The sequence below is a fragment of the Tupaia chinensis genome, unplaced genomic scaffold, assembly GCF_000334495.1.
Source record: "Tupaia chinensis unplaced genomic scaffold, TupChi_1.0 Scaffold146687_1, whole genome shotgun sequence".
Taxonomy (NCBI): domain Eukaryota; kingdom Metazoa; phylum Chordata; class Mammalia; order Scandentia; family Tupaiidae; genus Tupaia; species Tupaia belangeri.
In genome coordinates this window covers 4,645,408-4,663,104 of record NW_006206544.1, presented here as the reverse complement: position 1 = coordinate 4,663,104, position 17,697 = coordinate 4,645,408, and the positions used below count along the sequence as shown (strand labels likewise).

The 17,697-nt window shown below is 38.7% G+C and overlaps 2 protein-coding genes across 4 annotated transcripts in view; one reads left to right on the top strand and one right to left on the bottom strand.

The window, feature by feature from the left end:
- SASS6 (SAS-6 centriolar assembly protein) overlaps window positions 1-9,496 on the top strand; it is a 68,651-nt gene extending 59,155 nt beyond the window's left edge. For all 3 annotated transcript variants that reach the window (XM_006169028.3, XM_014584375.2, XM_014584374.2), the window contains 3 exons: window positions 5,328-5,425; window positions 8,123-8,217; window positions 8,322-9,496. In XM_006169028.3, the coding sequence (XP_006169090.1) occupies window positions 5,328-5,425; window positions 8,123-8,217; window positions 8,322-8,428 (300 nt within the window). In that variant the 3' untranslated portion in view covers window positions 8,429-9,496. The remainder of the gene's footprint in view (window positions 1-5,327; window positions 5,426-8,122; window positions 8,218-8,321) is intronic.
- Window positions 9,497-11,169: 1,673 nt separating this feature from the next.
- Window positions 11,170-17,697, bottom strand: part of SLC71A1 (solute carrier family 71 member 1) — a gene marked incomplete at its 5' end in the record, with an annotated part of 42,900 nt that continues 36,372 nt past the window's right edge. The window contains 3 exon segments of the mRNA XM_014584376.2: window positions 11,170-12,411; window positions 13,399-13,562; window positions 15,840-15,937. Coding sequence (XP_014439862.1) covers window positions 12,205-12,411; window positions 13,399-13,562; window positions 15,840-15,937 — 469 coding nt within the window.

Below are 17,697 nucleotides of genomic sequence, written 5' to 3'. Positions count from 1 at the left end.
CGTATGTGCATGCGTGCCCAAGATCCCGAGAGGAGAATGGAGGAGAAGGGATTGTGGCGTGACCATCCCCCCTGGGGGGTGATTTCTCACTTTCTGTCTGTCTCTGTCTGGCGAGCGCACGCGCCCTATAGCAAAATCCTCTCCAAAAATTTTTTATTTATTTATTTTTAAAAGAGGTTTTTGCTATAGGGTGCATGCACTTACCAGAAAGAGAGGGACAGAGAGACAGAAAGCAAGAAATCATCCTTCTTCTTCCCAGGGGTATGGCCACACCACAATCCCTTCTTTATTCTCCTCTTGGGATCTTGGGCACGCATGCACAGATGGTGGGGTGAGTTATACTGCCAGGTCAGGGACGCGAACAGCAGTCAACTACATGGGAGTCCAATGACGTAACCATTATTCCATTTGTTGGTCCCACATTTTTTTATTTTTTAAGAGATATTTTTGCTATAGGGTGTGTGTACTCGCTGGAAAGACAAAGACAGAAAGCGAGAAATCACCCCCCCTCCCCCCCAGTGGGGATGGTCATGCCACAGTCCCTTCTCCATTAGCCTCCTGGGATCTTACTCTGGCGTGAGTTTCAAGTCGCTGGGTACAGAACTTGAACCATGGTCGGCCATGTGGGAATCCATCAATATAAACACTATACCATCTGCTGATCTCACTGAGTTCATTTTTTTTTAATTGCAGCTATCTAACTCATGTGTAGAAAGATCTTGTACTTTTAATTTATGTTTTCCTAAAATCTAGTGAGCATCTTTTTAGGTGCTTACTTTACATGAAGTATCCACTTTGGTGAAATATCTATTTGAATCTTTTGCCCATTTTAAAATAAGTTTGTCTGTCTTCTGAGTTATGAGAGTTCTTTGTATGTTCTTTATACAAGTACTTTATCAAATATGTGATTTACAGATCTTTTCTCCCAGTCTGTGGCTTTTTTTTTTTTTTTTAAATTGTTAGAAAGCACATACACTTGTCAGAGAGAGGGGGGAGAGAGAGAGAAAGCACTCCCCAACAAGGTCATGCCACAATCCCTTCTCCTTTTCTCCATGCTGTCAGGATTTTGGACAGGCTACACATGTACCTTGTATGTTTTGTAAGCCCTGGGGCGGGGTGCTTGGGTAGGACGGGGAATCAGACCGTAGTTGGGTATGTGGTATCTAGCTCCCATAACTAACAGGCTACAGGGCTGGCACAAGGCTGTTTTTTGAATCATAAAGGTTTTTGGTTTTTGTTTTGCTACAAGTGTATGTGTGCTTGCCAGAGAGAGACTGAAAGGCAGAGAGAGGAGAAAGCTTCCTCCATGGGAAATGGTCACGCCATAATACCTTCTTTCTCTATCCTTCTAGACTTTGGGGCACGCATGCATACCTACTCAGCATGTTTCTTTTTTTTTCTTTTCTTTTCTTTTTTTTTTTTTTTTTGGAGGTTTTAATTAATGGACCGTGCGGCTGTGGTTTTCACTATAGGGCGCGTGCGCTCGCCAGACAGAGAGAGAGACATAGAGACAGAAAGTGAGAAATCACCCCCCAGAGGGGATGGTCACGCCACAATCCCTTCTCAATTCTCCTCTCAGGATCTTGGGCGGGCACGCACGCACATGCGCCCGGCGTGAGTTTTAAGCCACCGGGTCCGGGACGCGAACCACGGTCGATTACGTGGGAGTCCAGTGACATAGCCATTACGCTAACTGCTGGTTCCCACCTACTCAGCATGTTTCTAAAGACAACTGGTTTGAGACTCAAACTGTATGGCTGGCCATGTGGCAGCCATTTGTCTTAACCATCAGGCCAGAGAGCCAGCCCTGAATCACAGAAGTTTTATATTTCTGATAAGGTCTGGTTTATTAAGTATTTTTCTATTGTGGATCATGCTTTTGGAGTCATATGTAACAAGTCTATCCAATTACAGGTTGAAAACATTTTTTCCTGTATTTTCTTTTAGAAATTTATAGTTTCAGCTGATATTCAGCTCTATGATCCATGTGTACCGTAAGGGTCTGACTTTGTATTTTTATATGCATATCCAGTTATCTCAGTGCCATTTGTTAGAAGATTTTTTTTTTCCTGTTGAATTGTCGAAACAATTTTGTTAAAAATCATTTGATGACAAATACAAGGATTTGTTTCAGGAGTCCCAATTCTGTTTCATTGATCCATATGGCTGTTTTTGAACCAATACAACACCATCTTGATTGATTGCGACTTTACATTATAAAGCTTTGAAAGTGGGTAGTACGGAAGCACCATCTCCATTTGTTTTAAATTTTGCTATAGGGAGCATACACTCATCCGAGAGAGACAGAGACAGAGAGAGAGAGTGAGAAAGCACTCCCCAGGGGCATGGCCATGCCACAATTCCTTCTCTCCCATTTTCTTGGGATTTTGACGAGACACACACATGTGCCCAACACATTTCTCAAGCCACTAGGTCTGGGACTTGAGCCACACAGTCACATGGGATTCAGCTGCCTTAACCATCACACATTCCCTCAAAATTGTTTTATTTTAGATTCTTTACATTTATTTTCATACAAATATTCAGATCATTTTGTCAGTTTCTACAGAATAGTCTATTTGGATTTTGATAGGGGTAGGTTAAATTTACCGGTCAATTTTGTAAGAAATGCCATTTTGACAGTATTTTGTCTTCTAGTCCATGAACATTAAGTATATCTTCAATGATTGAAATCTTTAAATTTGTTTTTAATTTATTAAAGAAGGGCACATGCACTTGCCAAAGAGACAGAGACAAAGAAAGCAAAAACTCAACCCCCAGTGGAGATGGCCATGCCACAATCCCTTCTCCATTTTCCTCTCAGGATTTTGGGTACACGTGCACACGCATTCAGCATGAGTTTTAAGCTGTGAGGTCCAGGACTTGAACTGTGGTCTACTACATGGGAATCCAGTGACATAACCATTATGCCATCTGCTTGTCCTGAGATATTTATTTCAGCAGCATTTTTCTGAAATGTGAAAGACTTATATTTTTCTTGTTAAATTTATTACTAAAAATATATTTTTAAGTTTTATGTATTCATTTGTTCACCCACACACAGGTATTCTTGATAGGGTCTCACCATGCTGTAGACGTTCCCAACATTCTATCCATGTAAAATCATGAGTGTGCTTGTGGGTACTCTTGGAGCGTTGAGGTCACCTGATGGCCCTGACTGGAGCCTTCCAGTATGGCTCAGTAATGTGCAATGGCCCCTGCCACTTGCAGCATTATGGCTGAGCCTCTTCCTCTTGATGCTGTTGTGAATGTAATTATTATTTTTTATTAGAATATTTATTTATACATAGATATCTAATTGATTTTTGAATATTCCTCTTATATCCAGAAACCTTGCTAAACTCATTTATTTAACATTACTTTTTTGGTAGATTTTGTTTGATTTTATTTTTCTACACAGATACCTGTCGTCTGAAGATATTGACAATTTTACTTCTTCCTTTTTAATTTGGTCACTTTTTATTTATTTATTATACCTTAATGCAATGGCTAGAACCTCTAGCACAGTTCAGATAACGTGGCAGTGATTGCATACATTGTGGCCCTGCTCTGATCTTCAGGAAAGGGCATTATGACTTTCATCATTAGGTATGTTAACTACAGATTATTTCTAGATGGTGCTTTTCAGATTAGGGGAGTTTTCTTGTATTCCTAATTTGCTGAGAGCTTTTATTGGGAATGGATGATAAATTTTGTCAAGTGCTTTTTCCATATCAACTGTTATGATCATGTGGCTTTTACCAGTTCATAATAGGGTTTTGTTGATTTTCAAAAGTCACTTTTTCCTCAGCGTGTTTTTTTTTTATCTTTCCTTTTTTAAAAAAAACAGGGGAGAGTGCGAACGCAGTCCCCCACTCCTCAGCGTGTTTTTAAGATTTTTCTCTTTAGCATTGATTTTCAGCAACTTAACAATGTTGTGCCTTTGTTTGGTGCCTGTGTGTTATGATTTTTTTTTTAACTTCTTCATTTGGTTTTTATCAGTTTAGGAAATTCTGGTCATTTAAGAATTTTTTTTAAATTTTTTATTCATGATACAGGGCAGGACACGAGCACACATGTGAGAGAGAGAGAAAGAAGAGAGCACCTTCCAAAGGCTCTGATCACTGCAGTCCTCTTTCTCCATCTGTCAGATCTTGGGCACTCATACATATGTCCAGCATGTTTCAGGCTAACTGGGCTGGGAATTTGAACTATGGTCACCATGTGGGATCCACCTTCTTTGGAGCAGTGCACTAACAGTCTTATGTACTATTTTATTTTGGATTTTGGCATAGATTTTTGATTACATAAATTTTTAAAAAAGATTTATTTATTTTTATTTATTCATTCATTTATTTTAATGACCAGAGAGACAGAGAGGGGAAGTGAGAAAGCAAGCCACCAGGTCCAGGACTTGAACCATGGATGGCCATGTGGGAGTGTCCAGCACCTTAACCACCATGCAACCTTCTGGTCCCTGAGTATTACAAAATTTAAATCACGAGTCCTCATTTAGTTTTATTTTTTAAGAGATAATTTTTGCTGTGGGGCACATGCACTCACCAGAGAAACAGAGAGATATAATGTAAGAAGTCATGTTGTATCCACGAGGGATGGCCACACTGCTGTCCCTTCTCCATTTTCCTCTTGGGATTTTGGGCATGCACGCACATGTGCCTGGTGTGAGTTTTAAATTGCCGGGTCCGGGTTTCGAGCTGTAGTCGACTATGAGGTAGTCTAGGGACATAACTATTACACCATCTCTTGGTCCCCTCATTTAGAATTGCAAACACATATAACATAGGCTTTATATGTTCCTGAAAAGGAAACGCATGAGGTAACTGCTTTACTGTGGTACAGCATGTCTTGCTTAACAACGGAGATACAGTCCGAGAAATCCTTTGTGATTTCGTCATGGCACAAACTTCATGGAGTACTTAGCCAAACCTAGATGGTGTATCTTACTATAAACCTACGCTATTATCTTTTGGAAGCACATGTACGTATTCCATTGTTGACCAAAATATTATGTGGTTCATGACTGCTTGCTTGGTTTTAACACTGTAACTCTTATTTGGTTATATTGGTGTTCATAGTTTTGTTTCAAAATAATTGTTATAAGAGTCATTTGTGTGTTAATCATCTTGTTTGTGTAACAGAAACTTGTTACTCTTTTGGTAAGGAGGGATAACATTTTAAAAATCTCTATAGAAAGTATTTGTGTTATAAAATATATGTAAAATGTATGTTTTTATCTAGATTTTTCAGAAAAAAGTGTAACCACCTATCAACAATTCAGTTGCATGAGATGTTTTCCCTCTTCACAGGTTCAGTTTAATTTGCAATTTACAAAACCAAATACATCACTAGGAGATGCTCAGTCAGGAGCCACTATTAGTATGCCTTCCTCAACTGACAAGGAAAAGTAAGTATTCATTGAGATAAAATTTAATGTTTATCTTTTTTTTTTTTTTAAAGGTATGTATTTGTTTCATGAGAGAGGCAGGCACCCTAGACAGCGTCTCACTGTGCCATAACACTCCCCTGTCCCCACCTCCCACACCCTCCAAGCCTAGCTGGGATCATGGGTGCACACATGGTGCATCTTGTGTGTTCGAGCTGACCTAGGGTCTGAGATCCCGGCCTTCTCATATGGCTCCAGCATTGCACATTGATACCCTATTGCCTGCGACACCATGCCTGGGCCATGTTTGCGTTTTGAAGGCCATCTTGAATTTTTACTGAGCCTGAAATCTTTTAGATGCCTACCTGTTTTCCTGAGACATTTTGGGTTGCTGTTTGAGTTACTTTTAGCCATAAAAAAGTTTGTCTTTTTTTTTTAACTATAGTAAGTTACTCTTGGATGTACAGTAAAATTTTTTCAGATTTTCCTGCATAACCAAAGATTGCCCTCAAATATCCTTGGAAATGTACATGGAAATATTTTTAAATTCCTTATACTCAGCTGTTTTTATTTTCCTGTGTGCTATGTCTACCCTCAGAACCTTTCAATTTTTCTGATTTACTGCTTCCAATGTAATCTAAGAAATCTGCTATTTAATCTGGTAGAAATATATGATGAATAATAGCAATGTTTTTTCTGAAATTATCCCATAAATAGCATAAATTAGTTTTACTGCAAATTTATGACTTCTGTTTTGCCTGCTATTCCTTCCTGATTTTTTAGGTATTTAGCAGGTTTTATGTAGTGAAGTTTGTTGAGATGACTTGTGGTTAATAGACTCATACATGCAGACTTTTCCTGTTTGTAATTTTTTTTTAACATTTTGTTTCCTTAGTTAAATTATAATGATTTTAAGGCCTATCTGTGACACTCATTTATTTTCTTTTTTTTTTGAGAGGAATTCATTAATAGTATGAATACCAAAACGTTTATGTATCTGTATCTAATCATCATATACACCAAGACCAATTTTACTTTGAAAAAATATAATAATTTTATGTGTAGTATAAAATCAAACAATTGTCTGTCCATAAAATTAGGACTCTTTGGCAGTATTAAGTTTTTTCTGTTGATAATTGGTTTATTATTCTATTCATTGTCAGCTAGCAGCAAAGTATGTTAAAGGTTAAAGGGGAAAAAACAAGAGATAAAATTTAAGAAACAATTCACCACTGATTTTTCTAAAAATAGAGAAAAGACCATCTTTTAATTTTAAGGATATATTGTCAATATTTTGCAAGAGCCTTTAGCTCATTACAAGTGTACTATTAGGCATAATATTAACACTGGGCAGACTTAGAAAGTAATACATCTATAGGTAGAAAGGTGAAAAATACAGGAATGTCCTTTTTTTTTCTTAAAAAATTGCATGTTTGTAGTCACCTGACCAGAATTCATTATTTTATTGAACATAATATGCATTAATAAGTTGATAATGACCACTCTGAAGTACAAAAAAATTTGGAAGAACTTCTGGTCAAAGGAAAAGGAAATCTATTCATTATTATTATTATTATTTGGAGAGGTTTTTGCTACAGGGCGCGTGCGCTTGCCAGAAAGACAGAGACAGAGAGATAGAAAATGAGAAATCACTCTCCAGGGGGGATGGCCATGCCGCAATCCCTTCTCCTCCATTCTCCTCTTGGGGTCTTGGGCACGCATGCACACGGCCCGGCGTGAGTTTAAACCACCGGGTCCGGAACTCAAACCGCAGTCGACTACATGGGAGTTCAGCGACATAGCCATTACGCTAACTGCTGGTCTCAGGAAATCTATTCATTTTATTTAATGTTTGAATTTTTTTATTTAAAAAAATTTTTGCGTGATGGTGTTTGCTCGCCAGAGAAAGTGAGAAAGCGTCCCGTAGGGGGCATGGTCACGCTGCAATCCCTTCTACGTTTCTCCCTCCTTTTGGGACTTCGGGCATGCATGCATACACACCTGGCATGCTTTTCAACTTGCTGGGTCCAGTTCTAGAACCGATTAGTTGGCTTTGTGGGATACATCTGCTTTAACCACCATGCCACTAGCTGGCTCTTCCTCATTTTAAATACAGGATGAGTTAGAAATGATCAAGTAAGGAAATGTTTTTTCTCAAGGCATGCACGTGTGTCTTTATTATCATGTATCACTTATGGACTACTGTTTAGAACTTCACAGTCCTCATAGTTTTCATTTCCCCCATAGTCCTCTGTCAGCCCTTATAATTTTTAGTGATTGTAATTTACTCTGTTAGAAAGGATACTTTGGTTTACGTACAGATGACTAATATTTGCCTAAGAAGACAGTGAAGAGGGCGAGGTGGTGGCATGGCAGTAAAACACAATGCTTGTGGGGTAGACCCACATGGGAAGGTTACTGGTTCACATTCTGACACCTCCATGAGGTATCAGCACTAACCCTTAGCTCACTGTGCCTGCTCCCAGAGGGCTGACGCTGGGAGTAGGTCAGTTTCAGGACCACTGGGAGTTGCTGTATTTCTCTCTCTTAGAAATAAACTTAAAAAAAAAAAAAAAAGTGAACATGTTCTGATAGAAGTTAAGCTGTAACTTAGTAACATTATATATATCCTATGCGTGTACATATTAGGTCAGCCTTCAAAATTAACTAATAAAAAGAAAATACTTTGTTAAAGTAATTACTACTTTCTTTTTTAAGCGGTGAAAATTTAGGGCTGGAATCTAAATACCTGAAAAAAAGGGAAGATAGCATTCCTCTGCGTGGACTCAGCCAGAATCTGTTTAGTAACTCAGGTGAGAAGACATTTCTGACCGGATTCTGTTCGTTGTGGTTATATTAAATGTACATGTAAAGACTTAAGTGAAACCCAGTCATCTCTTCTTGTCCTCACTTGCAGACCAGCAGAAAGACGGCCCGCTAGGAGCACTGCAGACATCTTCCAAAGCTGCTGTGCTCCCTTCTGTCTCGTCCGCCTATTTCCCTGGGCTGTTACCAAACAGTTAATTCTAGGGTTATCTTTTACTTTGTGTTATTTTAGAAACTCAGGTTGTTTAGAAATATATTAACAAAAGTCAAATCTTATGCAAATTTCAAATTTTATTTCACTTATTCTTAGATCATTTGGATCTTTTTATCAAATACTGCTATCACTAATAAAATAGCAGGTGGTGAACAAATTTCTATTTGAGAATTGGTAAAGATTAAGTAAATGGCATCTTTTGGTTTGTGAACATGGTGTTTTATTGGATAGCAGTATGAATTTTATTAAAGTATTCCTTAGAAATTCAGTTCTAAGGAAGGATTGGTCCTTATAAAGGGATATTCTAATTATATTGAAAATCTGGGTATATTAAAACCTGTTTAGACCATAAAAGTATGAAACCAAAGAATATTAATTCATTTTATCATTTTTACTGGTATAAGTTTTAAATTTGCCACTTGAGAATTATGAGGGAAAAATTATTATATCCTATGATGTCTATATTATTGGCATTTACATTAAAGGGACATTTCTAAAGTTGCCTTAAATGACAGAAATGAATTAAGTCTTCAGAGCAGGTAAATACAAGTATTTCACTTGAAACATTAAAATTAGTTATCATAAGTCTATTCAATACATTTGATATAAAAATAACTTGGACATTGTATTTACATGACCAGATTAGGTATCAAGTGCATTGGTCATTTGAGCTGAAAAGCTTTTAATACAGAATTTTAGTGTTTCCTGAAAGTTTTTCCCCTTAATTTGGAATTTTACTTACTTTATTAAATCCTTATCAGTGGCATTTTAAAACTTATGCTGTATTTTTAGTGTGATTGTTTGTAATTTACTCTTTACTGGGAAGGATACTTTGGTTTATGTACAGATGAATTAATATTTGACTGAGATGACAGTGAAGAGGGGCTACAGAAAATCTTCAACAGCATCATGAATAGTCATTGTGTTTGTCAAAACCTGGGTTCTTTTTAATGTTTACTTAATAAAGTAAGCAAAAGAAATAATTTAGAAATAGAACTTTTTTCTCTTCCCTACAATTAAATTTTAATTATGAATTGTCATTAGAGGGCCAGTCTGTGGCATGGTGGTTAAGGCAGCTGGATCCCATATGGCCGACTGCATAGTTTGAGTCCCGGACCTAGCAGTTTGGAAAACACTCTGGGCATGAGGGGTCCAAAATCCCAAGAGGAGACTAGAAGAGAAGGGACTGTGGCATGGCCATCTCCCTGGGAGGTGCTTTCTCACTTCCCTCTCTCTGCTGTGGACATACCCTATAGCAAAACTAAAAACAGTTGTTTGGGATAAAAATGATTTTTAAAACTTCACCTAGAATCATAGGGCCCCATTTTTGCTTTCTTGTTGACAGCTGTCCAACACAGAGTAGCATTCTATTGAGTCTTCTAAATCAACTTTTGTTTGCAAATACTTATGTGATAGCTTAAAATTTTTTTCGAGTTCTTTATTACACAAATGAAGGAGAGACATTTTTAAGATACCAGTGTTACCTGGGTTCCAGGATAAAACAAAGAATCTTTGCTACTTTTTAAAACGAAGCCATTATCTTACATCATATACTTGGAAACTGCTGGTAACTGTAGGTTGCCTCCAACTAGGAATCTAATCGGGAAACTCAGTCAGTGATATTAGACAGTAACATCCTCCCCTCATTTAGATATGTTAGTGACAATACTCTGTACAGTAACTTGAAAGTACTTATTAATCTGGAAGGAAGCCTCTTCACAATATTAGAATCAGCTTTGGTGAAAATACTATTGCAATGTACATAGAACGCTGTGACTGGAATATGACATACAGGTAGTTTTTAAATATAGATACCCTTTTGACATACACGAAAATGTCCAAAATACAGGCTAGAGATAATTTATAATATCAACCTGCTAAAGATTTCTTTGTGTATTAAATGTATATATACAAACTTCTGAGTGTGCTAATTCCTTGTTCTACCTCTTAAATTTTTATTTGAAATTGTTTTGCAGTGTAAAATTGTATATGTGTTGATAATTGAAATGTTACATTTAATATTATTTTTCTGTAAACTATGAGGTTTGTTAATAAAGTATTAAAATCAATGGGATAGAGTATGATGTATATAAAAGACAAGTACATTTTAAAAACTAGGATTGATATATAACATCTATGCTTAGGAAATCAACTTTTTCTTTTTTTTTTTTTGGAGAGGTTTTTCGCTATAGGGCGCGTGCTCTCGCCAGACAGACAGAGAGAGACATAGAGACAGAAAGCAAGAAATCATCCCCCAGGGTGGATGGTCACGCCACAATCCCTTCTCCTCCATTCTCCTCTCGGGATCTTGGGAGTTTTAAGCCACCGGGTCCAGGACACGAACCGAGGTCGACTATGTGGGAGTTCAGCGACATAGCCATTACGCTAACTGCTGGTTCCCGGAAATCAACTTCTTTTGGCTAATTTGCACACTAAATTTTCACTTCTTTCTGCTTATCTTTCTATAAGTATTCTATAGTGAGGGAAAAGAAATGGATTAAGAGGAAAAAGGGATAAAGCTTTGTTACCATAAAAAGTATTATGGTAACAAAGCAAACAAGCTCTATAGGGACTCACAGATCAAGACTTTTTTTTAAAAAAAAATTCATTAAAATATTTAATTTTATTAACAGAATATTTACATTTTAAGACCTTATTTAACCATAGTGAATGTTCCAAGTTTAAAAAGCATTAAGCAATAACCACACACAAGATGAAAACAGTGTAAACTATACAATACTTTATGTACAATTTTTACAAAGTAACACTTTTTTAAATAATATAACTGGACACAAAAATATACACTTTAGAGAAATTCACATCAGTAATTGTATAAAGCTCTCCTCTAGGGTCCTGAAAATTTAGGACAAACATTAGCTCTGTAAATAAAGTGTTACTGTGACAGTCCTGAAAGGCCACTATATATATTTATCTACATCTAGATATCACATTGACATTTTCAAGGCTACCAGCTTTACTATATAATTTTTAGATTATGTATTCAAGTGTTGAGGTTCTTATGATTATGCAAACAGTAAAAGAATAGTGGTATAAGAAGGAGCTGGGGAACAAATGTGAGCCAGCACTTAGCTTCACAGGCTCTAAACACCCCAATTTAAATTCTAAATGGCTGATACTTTCTTACTTCAAAAACAGTGGAGAATGTTTAAAACAAAATTACTGCAAATAGCTTGAAACATGATTCAGATTTAGTACAATTTTTTTCTTGAGTTTTTTTTAATGCAAACAACTCATTTACCATTTCTTTATTTTAGTGCATCTGCATTAAGGCTTTGAATTATTTGACCCAAGATTTTACAATATTAAAATCTGACTCAAGATTTTACAATGTTAAAACGAACAGGTCCACAACCATACTACCTACTCTGTCTCACTGAGTCAGTATAAATAGAGTTAAAGCTCAACACCTTAAGGAAATGGTAGCAGAGACGTATGCTAATATCTAAGAAGTTACATATATAGCTTTTAATTAAAGGATGAATAATAAAACAAAACAGCTTAGTGGCAAGAAACTGGTACTAATAAACAAAAGGTTTCTTTTCAAAAGAAATTGTAACATCTTTGGAAAACTGTCCCGTTCTTTCTTTAGTACTTTCCTTAGTTCCCACGGAGTTCATGCAGATACATTTCTTAAGACAATCTTAAAGTACACTGTGGATGGAAATGGAATGTACATCCAGAACTACAGGTGAAAACTAAGACCTGGGTGCTGATAGAAAAATCTTCCTGATCGCGGCCGTCAGACATTTGTGTCCTGGAGTAAAGGTTCTTTGGCCTCTCCTGGCGCTTGTGTACTGTGAGGATGGCTGTGACTGCCACAGTGCTTTCTCCAGCTGCTGGACCTTAAGCTTAAATTGGTGTGTTCTGGAATAAACAAGGCAACAAGCAGAGCCAGCAGTACCGAACAGGCTCCAAAGAGGAAGGGGGGGCCAGGGATGATGGAATTCTGAGGAAAAAGAAAATAATCAGGATTTTTACACAATTACTTTTATTTGTAAGAAACTTTTTTTTTGGTAACAACTGACTGCTATGAATTATAAGTTCCTCTTTATTAAAATGAGTTATAAACAGTATCCTTTTTCGAGAAAAAAGAGATAACTATTATACTCTCAGTATAAATTATAGGGGTAACAGCTGGCAAAACATCCAACACAAAAATATTCTGTCACTTTAAGCAGGAAACCTGACCACAGATATTCTGTAAGCCTTCATTTAATTTGTTAGTCCAAGAAGAAACAGTTGTAAGAAGATCCCAAGAGCAAAAATCAAGTAGCATACAATATTAACTACAGTAGCAGAATCATTTACTGTTTTGTTTCAAAAAGATTATTACATTCTCAAGTGACAAAGTAAGAAAAACAGCGCTGATACCACAAAAAGAAACATTCTTAACACAGACTTGCACTTCCAGTTTTACTTGTCTGTAGCCTACAAACATTATTTTAAAAATAAATCTTAGCTGTTGGAAAATTAGTGTACAATTCTCCCAAACAAGCCAGGAAACCGATGAGCTGTCTGAATTGGTTAAAGTGATCAGTGTTTGGCGTTAATATTTTCAGTTGTAAGGAGAGAAGTTTAGCAAACAAAGGAACAAAGGTATTTACCAGTACATCAACTGACTTTTCATACAGAAGGCAGGCTGAACACAGGGGACTGTGACATCACAAAAGTTGCAGGTGAAACACAAGTAGTAATGTAGAGAAATGGCTGTTTGACATTAGGTGTAATGTGACAGACTAGATATGTAAGTCATTTTTCATTCTCAAGGAGAAAACTATGTACAGCAAACTTCGTAAGATGGAGAATAGTCTCTTAGACTGATGTTTATTCAATCTAATGAGAACCTCACATAAAGGTTAATGTGACAGAAGAACATCATCATTTAATCCAATGAAAGAAACTATACAGTTTTATCCTGTGAATAAAGACTTACCTGTTCAAAATGGTGCTGAGGGCTTGTGTTTGTTCCTAAGTCTGTCCCTGTCATTGGCAGCTCTTTAAGTTCCACATGAAATATATAGAAAATGAATCCATAAAGGGCTGGTCCTAGACCATTGCACAGGCCTCGAATTCCTGTTATCATTCCTTGAACAACACCTGAAGTTTAAACAAATTACCATTTAGTATACTAACTTTTTTCTCCTACTCTATAACTACTACAAATATGAAAACACTGGATGTAAAATCAAGGGTTTGATTAGACATTAGCAATGTACCACAGTAGCATTTTAAACCACTTGGGGGCCCAGCAGATGGCATAATAGTTATGTCGCTGGACTCACACGTAGTCAGCTGTGGTTTGAGTCCCGGACCTGGCGACTTAAAACTCAGGCTAGGTACATGTCCATATGTGCCCAAAATCCCAAGAGGAGAGGGAGGAGAAAAATATGGTGTAGCCATCCCTCCTGGGGGATGGTTTCTCAATTTCTGTCTCTTCAGTGAGTGTACATGCCCTATAGCAAAAATCTCTCTTTAAAAAAAAAAGGAAAAACAGACCACTGGGAAGCCATTAGTGCTACAAAGTATAATGAACTATCCTGTGCAAACATCAGCTCAGATTTACCCTGTAAAGGTCTAACTAGGAACAAGTGGGTAAACACTCCACTTCCCTATATTTCAGCCTTTAAACTTCCAAGTTAAAGAATCAATCATGAGTTCACAAGTACCAGTTGTTAAAAACTGTTCCCAAGCAGTTATTTAAGACCCCTTTTAGTGGGACCAGCAGTTGGCATAATAGCTATGTCGCTGGACTCCCATGTAGTCAACTGTGGTTCAAGTCCCAGATCTGGTGGCTTAAAATTCACACCAGGCACGTGTGCATGCGTGCCCAAGATCCCAAGAGGAGAATGGAGAAGTGATTGTGGTGTGGCCATCCCTCCTGGGGGGTTATTTTCTCACTTTCTGTCTCTGTCTCTTTCTGACAAGCGCATATGCCCTATAACAAAAACGACAAAAAAAAAAAAAGACCCCTTTTAGTAACTCATTTAATAGTTTGACTGTTTTTAAATCTCTTTGAGAGCTTCCCTCCAATTTAAAATCCAACTTGCTTTGACCACAGACCTTTCCTTCCCCATTCATTAATCAAGTGGCTACTGCCATGCTTTAATAACTCCCCTGCTTTTTCTTATACCTAGTTAAAGCATATCCTTTCCAAGGAGTTATTCTGTATCTGTAGCAGTCCAAAAATGAAATACACCCACCAGAGAAATGTAAGATGATGAAGACACATTTGTTACATGCCTTTAGAGAACTTAAGCCATAAGTGTTTTTTTTAAGATTTTTGCTATAGGGCCCATGTGCTTACTGGAAAGACAGAGAAAGAAAGAAAGAGACAGACAGAGGATAAATCTCCCCCCAGGGGGCTCAGCTATGCCACTAACCCTTCTCCACTTTCCTCAGGAGTTTGGGCACACATGCACACGTGCCTGGCGTGTGTTTCAAGCTACCAGGTCTAGGACTTGAACCACGGACAGCCATGTGGGAGTTCAGTGATGTAAACCATTACACCATCTGCTGGTCCCCCAATTTTTTTTTTAAATATATACAACATAAATTTGGCACTGGCTGGAGAGAGTCAGAGACAGTGAGAGGGAAAGTGAGAAATCCCCCCCCAGAGGGTATAGCCACTCTGCAATCCCTTCTTTTCCATTCTCTACCTGGGATCTTGGGCACACATGTACAAGTGCCTGGTATGATTCTCAAGCCACTAGTTCTGTGACTCAAACCATGGTCGGTCATGTGGGAATCCAGTGAAGTAACCACTATGCCATCTGCTGGCCCCCAAACCATAAGATTTTAATAAAAGGGTTATGAATGTATCACAAAGTAGCTAGCACAACACAGCAAATAATAAATAAAAGTTCAGTGAATATAAGGTAATAGACTCATGGCTAAAGTTTCTCTCTTTTTTTTTTAAGAGAGATTTTTGTTATAAGATACATGTGCTTGCAGAGACAGAAAGCGAGAAATCACCCCCCAGAGGGATGGCCATGCCACAATCCCTTCTCCTCTCCATCAGGTCAGGATCTTGGACATGCACACACATGCGCCCAGTGTGACTTTTAAGTTGCTGGGTCCGGGACTTGAACTGTGGTCAACTACATGGGAGTCCAGTGACATAATTATTACGCCATCTGCTGGTCCCTCATAGCCAAATTTTCTAACAAAAGAACAGATAAGGACATATATTTAAAGTGAGAGACGGGAATATATATCCACCAAGGATTATAGCCTGGAATCTGCTTTTCTTGTTTACCACTAAAACAATTTCAAAATTCTTTACCCTGGAGATAACTTATATTAGTACTTAGGGGGAAGAGAGAGAAGTCAGGATTAGAATATCTTCAGCTTTTATCATTGGTGCCACCAACTTACCCTGCTGATCAGCATCTGCAGTTCGCGAAACGAGTGCGCTGACAGCTGGAAAGGTGATGCTCGACATGGCTGCCACTGCCCCAGCAGCCCACATCATCCTGTAATCGAAGCAGCAGGAGAGAGTGAGTCCTCCTCTAGACCTGTGAAAACCAGCTACATAATTAAATTCATATAACTCTTACTGCGAAATGGCTGTGGTTCAGGAAAAAGGACAAGTGTACACTCTGTTTCTTCCTTACTAGGGGACTCTGGAAAAGTCATTTAGAAGTCTAACCATGTTCTCCCTCTTAGGAAACAGAAGCATAGCCACTTATGCTAAAAAATGGTGTGAGGGCCAGGTGCGTGTGCATGCGTGCCCAAGATCCAGAGAGAAGAATGGAGAAGGGATTGCGGCATGGCCATCCCCCCCGGGGGGTGATTTCTCACTTTCTATCTCTCTGTCTTTCTGGCGAGCGCACACGCCCTATAGCAAAAGAAAAAAAAAAAAAAACCTCTCCAAAAAAAAAAAAAAAAAGAATGGTGTGAGGCTTCAGTATAAAACAGGGATGTCATGTTCCAAATTGTATACTGTGCTGCATATTATTTGTGCAGGAAGTTAAGAGGTCATGCTGAGGATAATGTCACATTAAGACAAACAACATCAAGTGTGTCCAAAGACGTGAGGCCAGCAAGTCTTTCAGCAAGGTTCCCCCAGACTTCTGATTCAGTGCGAAGATATCACTGATTTGATCTGATCTTTAAGTTGTAAAAAGGTAAGTAGTACAGGGACCAGCAGTTGACGTAATGGCTGTGTCGCTGTACTCCCATGTAGTTGACTGCAGTTCGAGTCCTGGACCTGGTGGTTTAAACTCACGCTGGGCACATAGGCATGCGTGCCCAAGATCCCGAGAGCAGAATGGAGGAGAAGGGACTGCAGCATGGCCATCACCCCTGGGGGTGATTTCTCGCTTTCTGTCTCTCTGTCTCTTTCTGGCGAGCGTACGCGCTCTATAGCAAAAACCTCTCCAAAAATAAATAAATAAAGTAATATAACTTGGGCACTCCTGGCTTGATGTTTAAAATAAATGTTTTGGGGCCAGCAGGTGTTGTGGTGGTTAAGACACTGGACTCCCATGTGGCTGACTGCAGCCTGAGTCCCAGACCTGGCAGCTTGAAACACACCAGGCGCATGTGCGTGTGTGCCCAAAACCTAACAGGAGAATGGAGGAGAAAGGATTGCGGGTGGCCATCCACTCTGGGTGGTGATTTCTAGCTGTCTCTCTGTCTCTCTTTGGCGAGAACACACGTCCTATAGCAAAGATCTTTCAAATAAATGTTTTTTAAAAAACTCAAATTGGGGACCAGTGGTTGGCGTAGTGGCTATGTCGCTGGACTCCCACGTAGTCGACCGCAGTTCACGTCCTGGACCCGGTGGTTTAAAACTCACACCAGGCACATGTGTGTGCGTGCCCAGGATCCCGAGAGAATGGAGGAGAAGGGACTGTGGCGTGACCATCCCCCCTGGGGAGTGATTTCTCGCTTTCTGTCTCTATGTTTCTCTCTGGCGAGCGCACGTGTCCTATAGCAAAAATCCTCTACCCTCTCCCCCCCCCAAAAAAAAAACCCCTCAGATTGTGAGCACCTCTTTGAACAAGCTAGACTGGGAAACAAGCCTTCCACAAAAACACTCTCGATGCTTACTCAGATCCGAGCCCAAACATACGGCACTCAGTTGTTAGAAACATCCATATACACAGTGGAGTTCAATCTTGCAGTCCCTGAGCACAAAGGTGTCTGAGACGTGGGAGGCCTGGCTAGATGACATTAGCATTGGCTGTTACTATCAAGCTCCCTGCGGGGAACCAGACTGGCCAGAAAA